The 23,233-nt window shown below is 47.3% G+C and overlaps 1 protein-coding gene across 1 annotated transcript in view; it reads left to right on the forward strand.

The window, feature by feature from the left end:
• The first annotated feature begins 6,411 nt into the window (after positions 1-6,411).
• LOC143986869 (uncharacterized) overlaps positions 6,412-23,233 on the forward strand; it is a 133,286-nt gene continuing 116,464 nt past the window's right edge. The window contains 5 exon segments of the mRNA XM_077485276.1: positions 6,412-6,471; positions 13,744-13,875; positions 13,962-14,085; positions 14,202-14,332; positions 14,429-14,573. Coding sequence (XP_077341402.1) covers positions 14,001-14,085; positions 14,202-14,332; positions 14,429-14,573 — 361 coding nt within the window. The 5' untranslated portion in view covers positions 6,412-6,471; positions 13,744-13,875; positions 13,962-14,000.

The raw sequence follows: 23,233 nt of genomic DNA on the forward strand, positions 1-23,233 counted from the left end.
ACTATCTGGATGACATCTTGATATTATTGAAGTGCAGAGTAATGTTATTGACATCTTTCCTGGTGCCTATTTGGATAGGCACCAGGAAAGGAAAATTACGGAAAAGGTCAGTATTCAATTTTCCATTTTCCTGGTGCCTTCATGGCAGCATATGCATGGTAAATAACTGGCTATTACAAAACAAAAAATTGTAAGGTCTTCCTCCCAAAATCCCGGGAGGTGAGACTAGCTGGATCTAGGCTGTAGTGAACCATGAATGTGGAAAACGAGGACCAGATTATAGATTATCTCAGGGGAGACCTTTGCCAAGGCTGCCCATGAAGATGAAATCCCTCTTGTCGAGTGTGCATTCACTTCCTTAGGAACAGGAAGCCCACTAGCCCGGTAAGCTCTGTGTATAATCCATACAATCCATCCCGCTATTGTGCGCTTTGATGCTGCTTGCCCTTTCCTTGCACCACTGGGAACTACAAATAATCTTTCAATCCTCATGGAGGTGTAGAGTAGCAGTGATGTAGGACTTTAAGGCTCTTGCTACATCCAATTCGTGCAATTTTGATGAATTATGTTCTTCCGGGAATGCTGGCAGGACCTATTCCTGATTGGAGTGATATGTGGAAGGGATCTTGGGTACGAATTGATGGATAGGCTGAAGGACTACTCTGTCTGGATAGAAAACAATATAGGGATCTCGAGAGCCCAGGGCTTGAATTTCTGAGACTCTGCGCCCTGATATAACAGCTACTAGGAAGGTCGGTTTCAGTGTGATATTTTCAAAGAACAGCCTTCCGTATGCGCAAAGGGAGGTGCTGCAAGAAAATTCAGCATTATCGGTAAGTCCCATATGGGGTATAGACTTCTTCTTGGTGGTTTTAGCCTAATTCCTGCCCTCAGAAAGCATTCTACCAGAGGATTTAGGGCCCAGGGTCTGGTGTCCGTGAGAGTGGAAAGGGCTGAGACGTGCACCTTCAGGGTATTAAGGCTTAATCCTAAATATAGGCCTGACTGGAGAAATTGCAGCATGTTCTAAACCTCTGGTCTTAGTGGGTCATACTGCTCTCTTTGTGCTAATACGAGAAATTTCTGCCAAATCCTGTAATAGTTATTGCTTGTGGAGGCCTCCCTGGCCTGAAGGAGAGTTTTGATAACCAATCTCTTCATTGGATAGATTGATAGCTGCGCAGCCATTGGCTCCTGCTGCTTTCAATCAAATCCAATGACGCGGGTGATGGGGGGCGGGGCCAAGTCATAAATTCGGCGGCTATGGGCGCCGAATGATGGAATCGGGAGCGTGCCCGCAGGGTATCCCCCCGGGAGAGCGCTTCTCCTAGGGGGTTATCTTATGTGGGGAGGAGACACGAGAGCCACCGAGGGACCCCAGAAGATGGTGTTTGGAGCCACGCTTTGCAAAACAAGCTTCACAGTGGAAGTAAGTATGGCATGCTTGTTGTTTTTTTTTTTAAATAATCAAAGCTTTACAATCACTTCAAAGGTACCTGCGCTAATATTCATTTCCACCATTCTCCATCCAGGTTTGAGATGTCTGTAGACCACCCTGTCCTGCCATAAAGCTGCAGAGTGCTCTAAAAGTGAAGCAGAAGAGACTAAAATAAAGAGGACATAAGACCTTTCTTATCCTTGCTAGTAGCTACTTGATCTATGAGTTGAGTGTCTAGCTGTAGGAGAGATGTGGACCTGGTTTGAATAGAACGTGGATGGTGAAGATGAAGGTATTGATAAAAGCTAGTTGTGTGTAAACTAAACTCAAGTTCTAAGTCTTTAAAGATTTTAGATGGCCATTGGTATATAATTGATACAGGAAGGCCGCGTACACACGCGCGGACTGTTCGCCCAACTTTGTCCGCTGAACAGTGTTTGGGCGGACAGTCCGCTCGTGTGTGGGCTTTCAGCGGACAGTTTCAGCGGACAGTTGGACGGACAAGGTTTTTCGGAAATTCCGAAAAACTGTCCGCTGAAACCTTGTTTGAGCGAACAGTCCGCCCGTGTGTAGGCTTGTTCGTCAAACAAAGTTGCGCGCATGCTCAGAAAGGATTTTCACGCCGAAAGCTATAATGCAGTGTATAGGACGTCGTATTTTTCGTCCCGTCGTACGTGCCGTTCACGTCATCGCGCACGGTTTCAGCAAACTGTTCGTTCGTCGTGTGTGGGCATGTCCGTCCATGCTAATTTTGAGCGGACTGTTTGCCGAAACTGTTGGACGGACAAAGTTGGGCGAACAGTCCGCGCGTGTGTACGCGGCCTAAATGTATATCCCTAGAATACCAGGCAGAAAAACCCTGTATCTCCTCTAGTTGGTCCCCTTTCCCAGATAGGATGAAATCTGGAAATGCCATCATAGCCCATAATAGATCACATCTCATCCCAGATCATAGCCATGAGGATCAAGGTAGGACATGTGGAACAATCACAAAACCCATCCGCCTGCAATTGGGCCAGCTGAGGATATTTATTAGACCTAGACAACAGTAGAGCTTGAATGGGGTCCCTACCATCAATAGGTAGGGACCACTGGTCCCTACCTATTGATGGTAGGTGTCACTGGTCCCCAAAAATTGTCATTTAGTGCCATATTTGTCCGTTGCAATGTCGCAGTCCCGCTAAAAATCGCTGATCGTCGCCATTACTAGTTTGTAGACGGTATAACTTTTGCGCAAACCAATCAATATATGCTTATTGGGATTTTTTTTACCAAAAATATGTAGAAGAATACATATTGGCCTAAACTGATGAAGAAATTAGATTTTTTACATTTTTTATAGCAGAAAGTAAACAAATATTTTTTTTATCAAAATTGAAGTTTTTTCTTTGTATATAACGCAAAAAATAAAAACCGCAGAGGTGATCAATTACCACCAAAAGAAAGCTCTATTTGTGGGAAAGAAAAGACATCAATTTTATTTGGGTACAGCGTCGCACAACAGCGCAATTGGCAGTTAAAATAACACCGGAGGGTAAGTAGTTAAACAAAAAAATACAGTTACACCCAAGTCCCGCCCCCCAAACATTTTTTGAGGCCACCCCACCCCCACCCAAACTAAAACACAAGCGTCATGGGCGCCTACACTTGAAAACATTTATTGCGATACACATGTTACATATCGCCGTTACATATACACATGTTACATTTCGCCACACACGCTGGAATGAGAGTGATAATTCTATCACCAGACCTCCTTCATAACGCTAAAACTGATACGTATAGGAGGCTTTTGCAGCGTATTGAACTTTGTTGCCATTTCACGAGCAAACGCCGTCTTGTATATTTTACCAAAATTTTACCAAAATTGGGTAATTCCTTGCATTTCTTTGTCCCGGAATTCACTTACTTTACTCTAGGGCAGTGATGGCGAACCTATGGCACGCGTGCCACAGCTGGCACGCAGAGCCATCTCTGTGGGCACGCGAGAGGGTCCTGGTTCACGGTGGGGAGAACATGGCAGCAAACAGCGGCGAGGTGCAGGAAATTAACTGCATGAGTGAGTGGGTGGCTCCGCAGCCTCCGCGCGGAAGGCTACAGACCTGAGAGCAGGCGAGGGAGAGAAGCAAGCAGCGGCGAGGTGCGGGAAACTGTCTGCACGAGTGAGTGGGTGGCCCCACATTCTCCGCATGGTAGGCTACAGGCCTGACAGCACGCACGGGAGGGAGAGAAGAGCTTCACTGCTTCATTGTATGGCTGAAGAGGGGCGCAGCATCCCTGGCGCCTTCCGGAGCTTGGACTCCTCAAACCTCCTTCAACAGTGAGGCCCGGAGAACAGACTGACCTTGGGCCCAGAAGACAAGGACAGGCGAGAGGCGCAGACTGTGAGGGAGCCGCTGGATGGAACAGGGATGGAGACAGGTACCGGGCACAATTATACACTGAATACCTGCAGACAAAGACTGGGGCAGGGAGGCAGAGCAGGGATTGCAGATAAGGACAGAGCTAGAGGTCTCCCTTTCTCTCAGATCTCCTCTTTTTCAGCCCCCGTGTCCCCCTCTTTCTGCTCCCCTTCTCTGTGCCCCCCTCTCTCTGTGTCCCCCCTCTCTCTCTGTTCTCTCTGTGTCCCCCCCTCTCTATCTGTGTCCCCCCTCTCTCTATCTGTGCCCCCTCTCTCTCTCTCTCTGTGTCCCCCCTCTCTCTCTCTCTGTGTCCCCCCTCTCTCTCTCTCTCTGTGTCCCCCCTCTCTCTCTCTCTCTGTGTCCCCCCTCTCTCTCTCTCTCTCTGTCCCCCCTCTCTTTCTCTGTCCCGTATCTCTCTCTCTGCCTCCTCTCTCTCTCTTTCTGCCTCCTCTCTCTCTCAGCATCTCTCACACTCCTCCCCCTCTGTGTGCCCCCATCTCTCTGTGTGTGTCCCCCTTCTCTCTATATGTGTCCTCTCTCTCTCTCTCTCTGTCCCCTCTCTCTCTTTCACTGTGCCCTCCCCTTTATCTCTGTCCCATATCTCTCTCTGTCCCATCTCTCTCTGCCCCCTCCCTCAGCATCTCTCACACCCCACCCCCTCTGTCCCCCCTCTCCCTCTCTGTCCCCCCTCTCTGTGTGTGTTCCCTATCTCTATCTATCTGTCCCCCCCTCACTCTCTGTCACCTTTCTCTCTCTATGTGTCTCCTCTCTCTCTCACTCTCTCTCTCTCTCTCTCTCACTCTCACAAACCCCTATCTCCCAACCCCCTCTCTCTCTTACACACAACCCCCTCTCTCTCTTACACACAACCCCCTCTCTCTCTTACACACAACCCCCTCTCTCTCTTACACACAACCCCCCTCTCTCTTACACACACCCCCATCTCTCTCACACACCCCCTCTCTTTTGCTCAGCACCCCTCTCTCGCGAATTGCCGTGTTGGCACTTTACAACACAAAACCAACTTATTTATTTCAGTTTGGGCACTCAGACTCAAAAAGGTTCGCCATCACTGCTCTAGGGTGTCTGCTCTCCGGAAATATATCATGTATTTTTTTTATTTTTTGATGTAATCTTCAGGCCTACAAGGATTGTGTAACCACTTGCCTACCAGGCAATAACACCCCCTTCCTGCCCAGGCCATTTTTCAGCTTTCAGCGCTGTTGCATTTTGAATGACAATTGCGCAGTCATGCTACACTGTACCCAAACACAATTTTTTATAATTTTCCTCACACAAATAGAGCTTTCTTTTGGTGGTATTTAATCACTGCTGGGTTTTTTATTTTTTACAAAAAAAATGCAAAAAAAATTTTTTTAACTTTTTTTTCTGTCAGTAAATTTTGTAACTAAGTAATTTTTCGCCTTCACTGATGTGCGCTGATGAGGTGGCCCCAATGGGCACTGATAGGCTGAACTGGTGGGCATTGATGAGGCGGCACTTATGGGCACTGATGAGGAGGCACTAATATTCCGCACTTATAGGTTGCACTGATATGTGGCAGTGATGAGCACTGTTAGGTGGCACTGATGGGCACTAATAGGCGACACCGGTGGGCACTAATAGGCGGAACTGGCGGGCACTAATAGGCGGCACTGGTGGGCACTAATAAGCGGCAGTGGTGGGCACTGATATGCAGCAGTGGTGGGCACTGATAGGCGGCACTGGTGGCCATGGATAGGTGGCACAGATGGGCACTGATGGGCATTGATCACCAGCAGTGATGGACATTGATGGGCAGCACTGATTGCCAGCACTGACTGGCATGGCTAATGGGCACTGATTGGTGGCACTTGTGGGCAGCGATGGGCACCGATTGCTGCTACTGGTGGGCACTGTATGCTGGCATTGGTGGGCACTGATTTTTGACACTATATTTCTTTATTGTAATCAGGACACTGATGATTAGTGCCCTGGTTATATTCCTAGATGTCCCCCTGTGAGGAGATGCCACTGATCGTCTCTCTTCGCCACACACTCTGTCAGTGTGAGCCGAGGAGAGCCAATTACTGGTGTCCTATCACATAGTGTCCCCCATCGGATAGTGTCCGCTGTGTACTGCGCATGCAGTACACAGTACAGATTACGAAAATATCCGAAGATGAACGGCGCCGTGAGTCCAGGTTCTAGCCCCACCATCCAGGTGGACATAGAGTTAGAATAAAAAGAGCTGGCCGTGCCCGAAGCGAGCCCACGAGGGGCCCTCTAATATTTGCAGCCCTATGTCCACTTGGATGGTGGGGCTAGCACCTCGACTCACGGCGTAGGCGCCGTTCATCTTCGGAGATTTTCCGAATCTCCTTCTGCTCCGTAATGCGCACGCGCTGCGCCTGTGCAGTACGGGCGGACACTATCCAATGGACAGACGATATATGGCAGAACATTGGCATCACCGTGTTTACGTGTGACCGGCTGTGATTGGACAGTGGAGGACACATGTTTCCTGTCAAATGTAGAGCTCCACTCTATGGAAGACAGGAAGTGATGTCGGGTACAGACGGGAAGTTCCAAGTGAGAGGTGAGTCGGGAGGAAGTAGAGAGAAGATGTCGCTGGAAGTGGCAGTAGAGGAGGTAATACGATCTTATTTTCTATTTACACCCAGTAACCCCCCGTCATGTCCGTCCTCTTCCTCCATAGTCACTGTGATGTCTTTTATCTCCACCAGATGATGATACACACATATATAGTGTGGAAACCTAAATTAACCCCTTCAGCGGGATCAGTTGATGATGAATAGTGATGGGCTCAGACGTGTTGGAAACTCCACGTTCCCGATCCCACCAGGAAGCCGACACTGCACAGCGCTGATCACAGACAGTGAGACATTTCCTGGTCCTAAGCTGCACAGATCAGGAAAGGTCTCACTGCCTGTGATTAGAGCTGTGCAGTGGCGGCTTCCTGGCGGGATCGGGAACCTGGGGTTTTGAACGCGCCCATCACTAATGATGAATATATCTTCCTTCCAAAGCTGGCCATACACACATTGGACGGGGATGGGGGAATCCTCCCCGCTGCACTATTGTATTCTGACAATGGGGGGCGCTCCTCCGCTCTCAGAATACACAGATCAGTGATGAAGCTATTGGCTGCAGCCGCTGATTAAGTGACTTTTATCCGGCAGTGACCACACATGGATGGAAATGTTCAGAGCGGGACACAGTGGTGTAGCGATTAGCACTCTCATGTAGCAGTAAGAAGGGTCACTGGTTCCAATCCCAACCAAGTCACTACCTGCCTGGAGTTTGCATGTTCTCCCTGTGCCTGCATAGGTTTCCTCCGGGTACTCCGGTTTCCTCCTACACTCCAAAGACATGCAGGTAGGTTAATTGGCTTCTGTGCAAAATTGGCCCTAGTATATGAATGGGGACCTTGGATTGTGGGCTCCTTGAGGGTAGGGACCGATGCAAGTGTTTAATGTGCAGGGATAGGGACAATTCCAGACAATTACTCAGGTTGAACTGGATGGACTGCTGTCTTTATTCAACCTTACTAACTATGTAACCGATCCCTGCTGAACCAGCTGAATTTCCATGTATCTATGGTCACCTTAAGTCAGGGCACAACAAATCCCAGGTCACCACGGTGACTAGAAATGGTGTCCTGGCTCCTGGGCTCTTGTCAGACCATTCTCACTGTTGGTCTAAATAATGTTTCTGCCTGAAACCCGGACACATTATTCAGACAGGAATGTGGCTCGGAGCAGGGCCAGGCAGGAGGGTGAGGGCAGGACAGTGGCATGAGAGGACTCATCTCATTCAGCTCTCGCTGCCGATCTTTCTCCTTTCCATGGTGCATTACTGTCACCATCGGGCTCCTGCTTCCACCCCCAGCATAATTAAAATCACTGCTCCTGAATAAAAAAAGATTCTATTTAAAAAAATATTTTGCATGGATACATGTCCCCCAGGGCAGTACCCAGACCCCATACCCCTTTTACAGGCAATTACTTGCATATAAGTGTAAAAAGGTCTTTCGCCTTGTCCAGTCTACTGAGGACCTCCAAGGCCAAAGATGGGTGACATCCTTCAATATGTAGTGGGTTGTGAGGCATAGTGGGTGCAAAGATGGTGAAAGTCATTTGGCGCCAGACACTTCTTGGATGTAAAAAAAGTTTTTCTTTTGACAGTCCTTTTTGTATTTATGAGGGTAAGAGGGATAGGGCCAGGATACCCTTAACTAGATATAGATTAAATTGGTAGACTCCGAGACTTCAATAGGAGGACAGCCATGCAGGGAAAGGCCCCAGCAAGGTGCCACCTCTGCACATGCAGGAAAGCTGTCTCCTACGGCAACAGTTCTTTAATGTTTCCTAATGGAAATGTAAGTTCTTTCAGCTTCACCACAACTGCCTCTTGTAATTCTTCAACACAGATCTCTCAGTCTTTCACTAGACCCACTGATTCACAGACTCTGAATCCCTTGAGCTCCACCAAGATTGGCAATGGTATCCCCCCTCAAGCATCACCCAAGCTTTCCTGCTGGGTCCCTAGCTTGGCTCTCAAATACTCCTCAAGCTTCACCCCCGCTGACCGGCTCGGCCCCTGGCTTGACTCACAGGGCTGCCCTGCAAGCATCTCCTCCGCTGGTTGGGTCCCTGACTTGATCACCGCCTGAAGTTTCCCGTTTCTGCACCGTGTCCGTTCAGTGAAAATATGGTTCCAATACTTTCATCGGTTACTCACTGTGGTCCCTGGTAAAGGTGGATGGTCCCTTTGTGGTGGCAGCTTCCCTTCTACCTCCAACCACTGACAGAGTCTCTGGCTGACAGAACCATCACTTCTGGTTGGACTGCAAGATGCAGTCCCAAACCCGCGCTGCCCTCTTACTGCTGGATAGGCCCTCGCACAGCCTGGCAGCCAGATTCCCCCCCGGATAGCCCCAATCTCTGGCCTAGCAGCCCAGGGCATATGACACACGTCCACCCGGACAGCCATCCAGGTGGCACAGAACATCGATCACCTGACCTTACACAAATATATAGGTTCTCCCAGCAGGCCAAGGGATTCAAGAAAATCCCTGCCTATTGGCTGAGATACCCCACATACCCATAACCTGACCTTGGGTTGCCCTTCTCGTATCTAGTACCACCAAGTACCCGTCCACCTAGTGGTAGAAGAAAAAAGTGCAACAAGGCCAAACTTAGGGAGAAATCAATAGATCTCTATCATTCGACCAAGATGACTACTCTTGGCTAGGGCTTAGCTCCGGTGTGTTCGCATACGCCATGTGCAGAGCCCACCAGGAAGTTGGCACAGCATTGCGCTAATCACAGGCAGTGAGACATTGTCCGATCTCTGCAGCCGCACATCGGGGGCAATGTCTCGCTGCCTGTGATTAGCGCAGCGCTAGTTAACTCCTTACCGGAGATTCAGAAAACACTGGCCTGGTTTAGTAATATTTCTTATTATAAAGTATGCAAAACTAAATCATAGATCATAAACCTAGGAGTGAACACTGCCACAAATGACTGTCTTCAACAACAATTCCCTTATACCTGGGCAGATAAAAGTATAACCTACCTAGGTGTACAATTAACCAACTCAACTACATCACTATTTCATCACAACTATTTACCACTTCGCACTAAACTACAAAAGGACCTCACAAGGTTGGTGTCATTTGAATTCTCCTGGATAAAATGCTTAATTTCCCCCAAATCCTCTATCTATTTAGAACCCTCCCAATCCCAATTCCATCGACCTACTTTAAATCACTTCAAACTATACTATCTAAATTTATATGGCAGGGTAAAAGATCTAGATGCGCTCATGTAAAACTAATTAAGCACTGTCAAGCGGGAGGTACTGGTTACCTAGACTTTCAGGATTACTACTTGGCCCCTGTACTCACACAAATGAGAGAATGCTTTCTATCTTCTCCTCCACTTTATGGGGGAATATGGAAGCTTCCACTATCCCAGGTGGTCATTTGTCGACATGGCTATACTCCATTACACTTGGAGCAATAATCCCTCCTTGTATCTCCCCAACAATTTTAGCAACACTCAAAACCTGGGACCGATTTACAAAAAGTAGCTTGTCACACCCTCTCAAATCCACTCTCCAAATTCATCTAGAAGCACTGCATAATTAAGTACACTCAACATCAATTGCAATGTGGAAAGTGAAAGATATAACATTATATATATATATATATATATATATATATATATATATATATATATATATATATATATATATATATATATATATATATATATATATATATATATATATATATATATAATCTGACCTGCTCAGTAAGGAAAAAATTAGGGATGCACTGAAATTTCGGCGGCCGAAAATTAACTGCCGAAAATTGTGTTTTCGGCACATTGCCGATAGGAAAATGTTACAGATAATAGAGCCAAAAATGGGGCAGGACCTGGGCGGCCCCCGCCCCCTGGTGCTGCCCATTGCGGGGCGTCTTCCTGCCTCGTCCCAGTCCTCCCTCCTTCTCTCCTCCCTCCCACAGAGCGGCGATCTCCGTGTGTCACGGAGCTGAATGGCCCGGGCCTCAGTAACAATGTCCCGCCTCCTGTGACAGACGACACACTGATCCAGTGGTGTGACATGATCACAGGAGGCGGGACATTGTTACTGCAGCCCGTAGGGGTGCAACGGATCGTCACCCATCCATGATCCGAACAGGTCACCCCGTTTGTATCGGCACATGCCGCGATCCGCAGAGCACTCCGCAGGTCTCTGCCTTAGGAAAGGCTGCGGCTTCGGCCTAGTTCCGGAGTGGCGGCCATCTTGGTGCACCCGTCGCCGTTTACAATGTGATCACTCCGTCAAATGACAGAGTGATCACTTGTAAACAAACCAGCGTCATGATGATGCTGGTTCCTCTCTCTCCCCTCTGTGTACAGATCTGTACAGTGGAGGGGAGAGATCGGATGGCAGCAGCGCTGTGGGCTGCATCTGTAGTGCCCACTGCGCTGCTCTGTGACAATTGCAGTCACAGCCATCCCTCAATACCGTGCCAATACTCTGCAATACCGTGCCAATACCCTGCCAGTACCCTGCATTACTCTGCAATACTCGGTAATACCCAGCCATACTTGGCGATACCCAGCCGTAACCAGCCATGCTCAGCCAATATTACATTGTGGGAGATGACGTGAATATTACAGTGTGGGAGATTTATATTACAGTGGGGGCTATATGGTGGTGGAATTCAATTCACAGCTCCAGGACACACAGAGATTGACGCTCCAGACACAGGCAGGCTGCATAATGATGTGCACTGACCAACTGCATCTGGCGGGCACTGGCCGGCTGCATCTGCATCTGCATATGACAAGCAGGCTGCATCTGACAGGCACTGGTGAGGCTGCATTGATCTCTTGTATCATGTCTGCAGTCTCTGACCATCTCTTGTAGCATGTCTGCAGTCTCTGACCATCTCCTGTATCAGATGGTTAGAGAATGAGGACATGATACAAGAGATGGTTAGAGACTGCAGACTGAATTTTCTTGAAAAAGTCGAATATAATACAATTGTATATAGAAATATAAATATGTTATAAAAACCTGTTTATTTTTGGTTTTCGGCCTAGTGCATCATTCATTTTCGGTTTCGGCACCAAAGTTTCCATTCGGTGCACCTATGACTATTGATTGATATATATTATTAAATAATTTGTACATCCTAACATAATACGTGTATATAATTACTTTGAAAACATAGATTTACATGATTATGGTATACATTATAAGAGGAATGGAGTTGCCTTCAAACCGGACACAGTATTGCACCCACCGGGGTGTCCAGCATGGCTGTCAACCCTTCTGCCTCTGTCCTATACCGAAAACCTAATAAATAGCATGATAAACTATTATCCATCTCGATGTCGCTATACTATCTCATATGCAGGTATACAGAGGTGGTATATGATGCAAGCTAAGATTGATTGACAGAAACTGTAATTAAAGTGGTTGTAAACCCTTACAACACACTTTGACCTACAGGTAAGCCTAGATTAAGGCTTACCTGTAGGTCCAAGAAATATCTCCTAAACCTATACGGTTTAGGAGATATTTGCCCAAAGACAGGCACCGCTGTCTACGGCGCATGCGCCGTAGACAGCGGCGCACAGGCGCAGTGAGCGAGGCATTTTCAATGACGGAGCTGCCGCGCGTGTCGGCTCCCGTGCGCATGCGCGGGAGTGACCTCCTTGCGGCTTCGCTGAATGACAGCGGCGGAGCTGCGAGACCCCACCGAGAGGATGGATGTGCCGGACTACAGGGGACGGCGGTGACTGTGTCAGGTAAGTGACACATAATGCATAGTAGTCCATTATGCTTTGCCTTTGCAGGGAATGAAAAAGGAAGTAAACTCATCAGGGTTTACTTCCTCTTTAAATTGTTTATCTGTATGTTTACTTGTCTACTTATTCTTGACATATATGATGAATTTCAATAAAAATCTATTGAACACTGCAGCCAGCTAAGAGACCAGCCAGGGAGGGACATGCTGCTTTATGTACACAAGATGTCCTCTCCATCCACTCTGCTCTCACACACTGCTGGGGGAGATGTACAGGACATGCAGGAGGACACAGGGGGAGGGGAGATTGTATTACTGTCCTACACCACATGTCCTGTGTTCTGCACCCTTCTCCTGCACCCCAATGTCCTGAGGTGACCTGCAACCTTCACCCCGGGTCCTGCATTCAGCACCCCGCACACCATGTTCTCCACCCTGCCCCTCATCTTCTGCACCCTACACCACTGGTTCTGCACCCCATGATCTGTATTCTGCACCCATCTCCTGCACCCCAGGTCTGGCATTTGGCACGTTGTACCCTTCCCCTGCATCCCATGTCCTGCACCCTTCTTCCGGTATCCTGCATTCCATGTCCTGCGCCTCACAAATTACATGCCTTGCCCTGGGCGCTGACAACCCACGCTACATTAACAAAATCTGTCTGCTAACTTTTTTTAGCTGGCTCCTAGATTCAAACCAAATTTTTCAAGCCCCACCTTAAGTGACTTCCTCCCCTCCCCCTCACCCCCTTCATTATGTAAGTCATGCTGAGATCATCTCCCATTGGCTGAGCAATATTCTCATTGGTCTCTGAGCTCCTTGTTGCTATTCCTCGTCCTGCCTGTTGTTTCCTTGGATTGATTTTCTGTGTAGTGACCCCGGCTTCATCTCTTGGATGCGCTCGTCTGTTGCTTGTCCTGACCTTTATCCTGATTCCTGGATCTCCTCCTCATCTCTCCTCCATATCCTCTTACACAGCTTTTCTCCACACCTGCAGTGACCCTGGGGGGTGGAAACTTGGCACCGGCACTCAGCAAAATCCATCCCCACCATTAGGAGCTCTGGAGAAAATTGTCTGCTATTTACACTCCGTTCCTCCGCACGTCACCTGATCACATGAGAGCTTACTTTCACACATTCCTGACAGATTTCTGTATGGTAAAGGTCAAAGTTTACTCTTCAGTATAGGAGAGGAAGGACGCACCCAGGAACAATGATTTGGTTTACATGGGAGTCTCTAATCTCCCCATCCAAATGTCCCTCAGTCCAGAGTCTACTTGTCCTATGACATCACACTGACCTCACAGCTTCTCCTCCCAATGTCCCTCCATTTGGCTTTTATTGTACTGAACCTCTTAGGATGTGGCATCCTTACTAGCAAAGTGGGACTGTTGGTCCTGCATTGTATGTAATGACATCAGAATACCTGCAACAAGTCGTTAACCTGCATAGTGTGGGGGTCCTGTGTGGGTAAATTACATCTCAGTCTGATGTGGGGCTTTAATTAAATGCAGACCTGAATGGTGAGGTGAGGAGGATTCTGGGAATATCATTTAATTTTACTATTTCAGTTCAGATCTAGAGTTTTCCTCCTGTGAAGTCTGGAGATCATATGACATCACATTGCCTCCACCTCCCTCCCTGATAGAATAGAGAAATACAAAGAAGATTCTAGAAGTCACCAGAGAGATGATGAAGGAGAGGTGAGGAGGATTCTGGGAATTCTGGGACATTATCCAGTAACAGACAAGGGATGTGTCTGGATGGTGACTGTATCATTGTGTGTTAGGTTTCTATAAGGTGTCAGGATGTCACTGTCTATTTCTCCATGGAGGAGTGGGAGTATTTAGAAGGACACAAGGATCTCTACAAGGACATCATGATGGACAATCAGCCGCCCCTCACATCACCGGGTAAGAGGAGACTTTATTGTAAAGGAGAGAGCAGTACGGAGGCTCCACCTAGATCCCCCATCATCTGATAAACACATAGAAACAATGTATTCAGTCAGTGTGTGTGTTTCCTACAGATGGATCCAGTAATGGGAACCCACCAGAGAGATGTCCCCGTCCTCTGTATTCCCGGGATTCCACACAGGAAGGTCACACCATCCCTCATAATTACCAGGTTGATTGGACAGAGCATCTAGAACATGGACGTGTATTGACCGTTTTTTGATTTTTTTTCTTTATGTGATGTCACAATATTGAAGCTTATATCTTTCAGTTGTTATTTTCTATCATTCTGTTGGTTTAGGGTGAAGATCTGATAGATATAAAAGATGAGGTTAAAGCAGAAGAAGAAGAAGAGAGGTATGTGAGGGATGATCAGCAGTCTATGGAGGAGGATGGAATAACGGGGACATTTATAGAGGAGGACACTCCTACAGAGATCAGCACAGGTGGGTCATTAACACTAAATACATTCCTCCACCCATACTGCTCACTGATTGGTCCAGAGTAGGGCAAGGACTGGGTGATATCAGTCTGTAATCCCCTGGTCACTTTCCTGAGCTGTGTTCCCCGTCCTGTATTCCTGTATTTCTCCTTGATAATCGTCCTTCTCTGTGTTGCAGACACAATTTATATATCTAGACTGGATTTATGGAGATTCTGGGGTTCAGCTGGCAGCAAAATGTTAATTTTCACTATAGGTGTTACTAGACCTAGGTACCTGGGGTATGTGTTTTGGGTCTTCTGCCCCATGCCCAGGTATGGCAAGATGTCTGATATAACAATTCTCTCAGGGTTACTTGCTCTGTTGTCTGCTGGCTGTGTCGGGTGGAGGGATATGTCTGTATAGTCTCAGACCCAAGTCACTGAGTGCAGTCTCAGGAGATGGGAGGCAGCGGTGTGGGACCTCTGCAACTTGTCTCATGTAAACATTAACCTTTCACTGATAACTGAATACCAATATTATGAGTCCTGACCCTTACACTGTATAATTTATATTGTACATCACATACTCCTGACCCCTGCACTATATAATCTATGTTGTATGTAGTGCCACTCCCATTTGGGAGGCTGGAAGATGACTGTCCCCAAAGGTTGCCCCGACCTTGCAAGCCTCCCGACACCCTGGGATCAGACATGTTTCACAGCGATAATTACACAGACACCAGACTTTAGCAAAGTAAACAATTATTTTACTTCGGATTCTTGAAGCAGATAAGAACAAGAATAACTTAGGCAGATATCTTTCAGTAAATCCAATAATCTATCAGCACAATTCACTAATGAATAATAATATGATCTAAATACGGAGATAAAAAAAACTACATATTAACCACTTGCCGACCAGCCACCATCATTATACTGTGTCAGGTCGGAGCGATCTCACGAACCGTCGTAGCTATACTTCAGTCCCTTTAAGCAGGATAGCAGGCACACGCACGCCCACTGCACAGCGGAGGTGTAAAAGCGGTCACGATGACCGTCGGCCATGAACGGTCGCGGGCACGAGAGGCAGAACATGGACGTGTGTGTGTGTAAACACACATCCCAGTTCTGAGAGGAGAGAGAGATTGTGAGTTCCTACGAGCTGGGAACCATGATCTCTCATTTCCTATAGTCAGTCCCCTCCTCCCACAGTTAGAAAACGCACACAGGGAACACAGTTAACCCCTTGATCACCCCCTAGTGTCAACCCCCTTCCCTGCCAGTGACATTTACACAGTATTCAGTGCATTTTTATAGCACTGATAGCTGTATAAATGACAACGGTCCCGAAAATGTGTCAAAAGTGTCCGATATGTCCGCCATAATGCCGCAGTCCTGATTAAAAATCGCTGATCACCACCATTACTAGTAAAAAAATAAAAGTTTTTAGTTTTAAAAAAAAAACAAAGGCTATTTATTACAGCAAACAGTACAAAATATTGTGGTGTTTGTTTTTTTTTTAATTTTCAAAACCGCACTTTTTTTGTTTATAGCGTAAAAAATAAAAACCGCAGAGGTGATCAAATACCACCAAAAGAAAGCTCTATTTGTGGGGGAAAAAAAAAAGACGTCAGTTTTGTTTGGGTACAGCGTCGCGCGATGTGATAATATGCAAATATACAAAAATCAAAGTGCAGTATGAATGTCCTCCTCCATCTGGTTGCTGCTGACATTGAAAAAACATGTTCACTTCAAATGAATAAAAAAAATATATATTGTAATGTTCGGGGGACCAGGTAGATCGCAGGACACAGGCTTTTCATACAACAAAGGGTTTATTAACTTAAATAGCTTACAGCAGCCAAAAACAAAAGGAAAAAGGTTTGTAGTCTCACCGACTTGCAAAGTCCAGAACAGCTGTCCTTATCAGAAACAGAGCTTGATCTTGATGGCAAGTAGCTTCCCCTGCCAGGAGCCTTCCAAACAGGACACTGCTGTCCACTTCAGTTGCTGCAACCCAAAACAAACACCAAACACCATCCACCATGTGTTCTCCACTCCTCCACACACACCTACCACTTCCTGTCTTGTTTTTTTAAAGGCACTCCCTTAACAGGTGGGTTAATCAATTTTATTCATTTAAAAAGACCACAACCCAAACTGAGGGGAAATATAGCGTCCTTCCAGGACCCAGCCACGGCGTCCTGTACATATCCCCCCCCTGTGCCCCAACGCCAAGGAGGTGGAGGCAACAGTGGAGCTCAAACAATGGACTCGGGAGAGGGCATCTGCATTTTGATGCAGTCTCCCGGGCCTATGCTCCACTAAAAATTTAAATTTCTGGAGTGCCAGGAACCACCGGGTAACCCTGGCATTAGTCCCTTTTCCCTGTCTCAGCCATGTTAAAGGGGCATGGTCAGAAATCAACCTAAACTTCCTTCCCAAAAGGTAATATCTGAGGGATTCCAGAGCCCACTTAATGGCCAGACACTCTCGTTCAATTATGGCATAGTTTTTCTCCGCTGGTGTTAACTTCCTGCTGAGGAAGACTATCGGGTGTTCCTCGCCATGAATAACCTGTGACAACACCGCTCCCAATCCTACATCGGAAGCATCAGTCTGGACAACAAATTCTTTTGAAAAATTAGGTGCTACCAGGACAGGGTGTTGGCACAGCGCCGCCTTGAGCTCCAAAAAAGCCTTCTCAGCGTCTGCATTCCACTCCACCATGACCGATTTCCGACCCTTAGTCAGATCGGTCAACGGAGCCGCCAACGTGGCAAAGTTGGGTACAAACCTCCTGTAGTATCCCACCATGCCCAGGAATGCATGTACCTGCTTTTTTGTGAGGGGGCGGGGCCAATTCTGTATAGCCTCTATCTTGTTGACCTGAGGTTTCACTACCCCTCTACCCACGATATAACCCAGGTATTTCACCTCCTCCATTCCCAAAGCACATTTTTCAGGGTTTATTGTAAACCCCTCCTTCCAAAGAGAGTCCAGCACTGCCTGCACTTTGGGCAAATGGGATTCCCAGTCTTTGCTAAAAATGACTATATCGTCCAAGTATACTGAGGCATACTTCCGGTGAGGTCGTAAAATCCTATCCATTGCTCTCTGGAACGTGGCTGGAGCAGTTTGCAATCCAAAAGGCATCCTTTTGTACTGAAAACTCCCCTCTGGGGTAGAAAAAGCTGTTTTCTCTCTAGCGGCCTTAGTCAACGGTATTTGCCAATACCCCTTGGTAAGGTCTAACGTAGTGATATACCTGGCTAGACCTAGTCTCTCGATAAGCTCATCTACCCGGGGCATGGGGTAGGCATCAAACCGGGAAACTTCATTAAGTTTCCGGAAATCATTGCAAAATCGCAGAGTCCCGTTGGGCTTCGGTACCAACACAATCGGGCTCGACCACTCACTCTGCGATTCCTCAGTAATCCCTAGGTCTAACATCTTTTTTACTTCCTCTGAAACGGCCTTCCTTTGAGCCTCTGGGATGCGGTAGGGCCGGACAAAAACTTTGACTCCTGGTTCTGTGACAATATCATGCTCTATGACACTAGTGAGCCCTGGCAAGTCTGAAAATTTTTCTTTATTTCTCTGCAAGAACTCCTTTGCCTGCTGACTTTGGGTTTTAGACAGGGTATTTGCTACTTGGACACTCTCCACCCCAACCCGAGGCTCAAGTTTTGTACTAGCCAGGGAGGTCACTGGTTCCCTGTCTGTCCAGGGCTTTAACAAGTTTACATGATATATCTGGAAGGGTTTCCTCTTGCCTGGCTGGTGGACTCTATAATTTACCTCTCCCATTTTTTCTACAACCTCGAAAGGGCCTTGCCATCTGGCCAAGAACTTACTTTCCACAGTGGGAATCAACACTGCTACTCGATCCCCCACTTGGAAGTTCCTAATTTTGGCTGCCCTATTATAGACCCATCGTTGAGCCTCCTGGGCTTTTTGTAAATGTTCCTTAACTAGCGGCATTACAGTTCGGATCCTCTCCTGCATTTGAGAGACATATTCAAGAACACTTTTATGCTGAATTGGTTCACTTTCCCATTCTTCTTTAACAAAGTCCAGTAATCCACGAGGTCTCCGCCCATATACCAATTCAAAAGGCGAAAACCCAGTGGAGGCCTGGGGCACTTCTCGGATAGCAAACAGGAGGGCTGGTAACAGGCAGTCCCAGTCTTTCCCATCCCTTTGTACCACTCTCTTGAGCATAGACTTAAGGGTTTTATTAAAACGTTCTACCAATCCATCTGTTTGGGGATGGTAGACCGATGTGCGCAGCTGTTTAATCCGGAACAGTTTGCACACATCAGCCATAACCTTCGACATAAACGGGGTGCCCTGGTCTGTGAGAATTTCCTTGGGAAAACCTGTCCGTGTAAACAACTGGAATAACTCCCGTGCAATAGCCTTAGAGGAGGTATTCCGCAGGGGTAGCGCCTCAGGATATCGAGTGGCATACTCGAGGATCACCAGTATGTAAGAATGACCTTGAGCCGACTTTACCAAGGGACCCACTATATCCATGGCTATCCTCTCGAATGGGACCTCAATTATGGGCAGAGGGACCAACGGGCTCCGGAAATGGGTCGCCGGAGCGGTCAACTGACAGGTGGGACAAGAGGTACAGTATCTTCTTACCTCTGCTTTCAAGCCTGGCCAGTAAAACCGGTCGGCGATCCGTGCCTCCGTCTTTGTCAACTCCCAGGTGTCCCCCTAAAACATCATCATGGGCCAGTTCCAGGACCTTGCGTCTATACTGTTGGGGTACCAATAATTGTTCTACCACATTTTCTCTCACTTTAGTAACCCGATAAAGCAATTCATTACATATTGAAAAATGTGGCCACCGCTCATTAGCACCTGGCTCTTGGGGCTCCCCATTTATAACTACAACCTGTTCCCGTGCCCTGGCCAAAGTGTGGTCCTGCATCTGGGCAGTACCAAATGTCCCCTGGGGAACACCCAAATCTGGCAAGTCAGGGGTAGAGGCCATTTCCTCATCCTCTTCCCCCAGCATTACCTGAAGCGGGGAAGGTTCCCCCCCCTCAGTGTTCAGGTAGGTCTGAGAACCCCACATATTGACATCCTTAACAGTATCAGCACTATTTTCATCATTATTAACCAAAGTCTTGGCGTTTTTATCAACTGGGTCCATATTACAAATATGTGGCATCTCAGGGTTATTACCCTCAACAACAGGAACGGAGGGACTAGTTTCTTCCCAGTCTCTGGACCTTTCAGACAGTTCTCCTTGTCTCCAAAGTTTTGTAAATAACGGACAGTCACGTCCTATGATAACGTCATGTACCAAGTTCTTTACCACCCCGACCTCTTGAGTACCAGTGCCACATGCTGTGGAGATGGACACCGAGATGAGAGGGTACTCTCTAGTGTCCCCATGAATGCACACAACCCGCAACCTTTTGCTTACCGGACCGATCTTCCCAATTACTCTAGGGTGAACCAGGGTTATCATGCTTCCAGAGTCCAGCAAAGCCTGTGCAGGGTGGTGGTTCACTTGGACTTCACACTCAAACTTCCCCTCTCCAAGGTCAAGATGTGTTGTACATGCTTTATGAGCATAAAAAGACCCCCTCCAAAGAACCCCGCACTCCATGGGTTCTTCCTGCAATGGGCAATGGGCCTGGGTATGGCCCCAGGTATGACATCGCCAACATTGTACATCCCCTCCTCTCCGATCAGGAACAGGTCGCTGAGGGGGTAACGGGTGTGACTCTTGGCCTTCCGGGGTGTTGCTTCCAGGGCTCCTGGGGACATCCTTTCGAAGGGCGGCAGTTGGTCGGAAGGGCCGTGGCAGACTGGGCCCTTGACGCTTGGTGGGGCCAAGCAGATCCTCCACCACCGTATATCGTTCCACCATCTCAACAAGGCAGTTCGCGGTTTTGGGGTCTCCATGGCTGACCCACCGTTGAAGGTCATCTGGCAGTGACCTTAAGTATCGGTCCAGCACGACCCGCTCCACAATTTGGGGGCCAGACAACACTTCGGGCTGCAGCCATTTTTTTACTAGTTGCACCAGGTCATGCATTTGAGATCGCGGTGGCCGGTTTGAATGATACTTCCATTGGTGCACTCGTTGGGCCCGAACGGCCGTAGTCACCCCCAACCGAGCCAGTATTTCTGCCTTTAGTTTTTGATAATTTTTAGCATCTTCTGGTGGTAGGTCAAAATAGGCTTTTTGAGAATCTCCGGTGAGGAAAGGAGCAATTAAGCCGGCCCACTGGTCCTGGGGCCACCCTTCTCTCTCTGCCGTCCTCTCAAATGTTGCCAGAAACGCCTCTACGTCATCACTCAGGGACAACTTCTGCAAAAAATGGCTTGCCCTTATGGTCACCTGGTTGCCAGGGGCAACGGCCACTTGTTCACGGCCCTGAGAAAGCTGCTGCACTGCTTCTTTTAAGGCCGCCATCTGAGCCTGCATAACCTCTTGTTGGGTCGCTAGCTGGGCTGCTAACTGGGCCACCAACTCGTTGTGGTGCGTTTTTTTGTACCTCCAGCTGGGTTGCTAAGCGCTGATTAGCTTCCTCATGGCGAGTCTGCGCTTGTATATTAGCTAAGGACAGCTGTTTAATTAGCTCCTCCATTGTTTCAGCTTTCAACAGTTGTGCAGCTTTAACCCAGGACATAAATTCACTGTACTGTCCCTTTAAATGTCAGTTCAGATCCAATGCAAAAAAAAATAAAAAATAGCAAGAAAACGCCTGTTACTTTGTCCTGCCCACATTCTCCACCACTTGTAATGTTCGGGGGACCAGGTAGATCGCAGGACACAGGCTTTTCATACAACAAAGGGTTTATTAACTTAAATAGCTTACAGCAGCCAAAAACAAAAGGAAAAAGGTTTGTAGTCTCACCGACTTGCAAAGTCCAGAATAGCTGTCCTTATCAGAAACAGAGCTTGATCTTGATGGCAAGTAGCTTCCCCTGCCAGGAGCCTTCCAAACAGGACACTGCTGTCCACTTCAGTTGCTGCAACCCAAAACAAACACCAAACACCATCCACCATGTGTTCTCCACTCCTCCACACCCATCTACCACTTCCTGTCTTGTTTTTTAAAGGCACTCCCTTAACAGGTGGGTTAATCAATTTTATTCATTTAAAAAGACCACAACCCAAACAGAGGGGAAATATAGCGTCCTTCCAGGACCCAGCCACAGCGTCCTGTACAATATATATATATATAATATATATTGTATTGTCCCAGTGTAACTGATTGCAGATTTCAAATAAAATCAGGATTATACTCAAAAAGGAGTCATATAGTAAGGTGAGCAGTTAGAGCACATTGGTGGAGGAGAGCACCAGCACTTTTTGGATATGTTAAATTTTTGAGGATAATCTTGATTTTCTTTCGAATCTGCAATCCGTTACATTGGGACTATACACTTGGATGAACTAAATTTGTCACCTTTTTTTGTGACTTTTGATTACTTACAATTTTATGATGATTCACAAATTTTTTGAGATGTGTGTGTATGTATATGTAGCGCAGCACTGTGTTGATATTGCATATCTTTCAGTGTTAAACTCCTACTCAGTATGGAAAGGGTATGCAATGCAAATGTAGCACCCCTAGCGTTGCTAGAGTAGGACGTTTTTAGTGCAGGTACATTTTCAGGCTTGTCTGGCAGTCAAGCCTGTGTGTGTTTTTCTGGGTCGAATGAGTGACTCGGCTAGACTGGATGACTCAGCAGCAGCTTCTCTGGCAACTCCACCCTGTTTGCTGGAAACTTGGAGAAGGTTCCAGAAACAGTTAGGAGGAGTCTAGTATTCTGAGGGCCCTGATCGATCAATCCCCAAAATAAATATTGGCAGGGGGCAGGCCCCCTCATATACTCAGTGTCAGCCCAGCAGGGGCAGGGTGAGTTTGTGTGGAAGCTGGAGATGGAGTGTTAGGCTGTCGGTGGGCTTTGAGGGAGACCCCAGTCTGTAGGGGTGACCTTGGGCCCAGGCTTGGGGGCAGAAGGGACCCTCTGCATGACACACAGGTGTTCCGACCAGGAGGCATGGAAACAAGGGGAGAAAACTGCCAGGCAAGTCTCCAGGGAGAAAGACATCCAAGAGCTTTGAATATTTTTTTTATTTTTTTTATTTTATTGTGAAGCAAACAACAAATAGGACCAAATAACAGAAAAAGTCAATGTGCATAACTATTCATCCCCCTAAAGTCAATACTTTGTAGAGCCACCTTTTGCGGCTATCACAGCTCCAAGTTGCTTTGGATAAATCTCTGAGTCTTGCCACATCTTACCACTGGGATTTTTGCCCATTCTTCCTTACAAAACTGCTCCAGTTCCTTCAAGTTGGATGGTTTGCCCTTGTGAACAGCAATCTTTAAGTCTGACCACAGATTTTCTATTGGATTGAGGTCTAGGCTTTGACTAGGCCATTCCAACACATTTACATGTTTCCCCTTAAACCACTCAAGTGTTGCTTTAGCAGTGTGTTTGGGGTCATTGTCCTGCTGGAAGGTGAACCTCCGTCCTAGCCTCAAATCACACACACAGTAGTACAGGTTTTGCTCAAGAATATCCCTGTATTTAGCACCATCCATCTTTTCCTCAACTCTGACCAGTATCCCAGTCCCGACTGCTGAAAAGCATCCCAACATCATGATGCTACCACCACCATGTTTCACAGTGGGGA

Source organism: Lithobates pipiens, unplaced genomic scaffold (genome assembly GCF_037356315.1).
Source record: "Lithobates pipiens isolate NorthernLeopardFrog02 unplaced genomic scaffold, aLitPip1_a1.2 Scaffold_18, whole genome shotgun sequence".
Taxonomy (NCBI): Eukaryota; Metazoa; Chordata; class Amphibia; order Anura; family Ranidae; genus Lithobates; species Lithobates pipiens.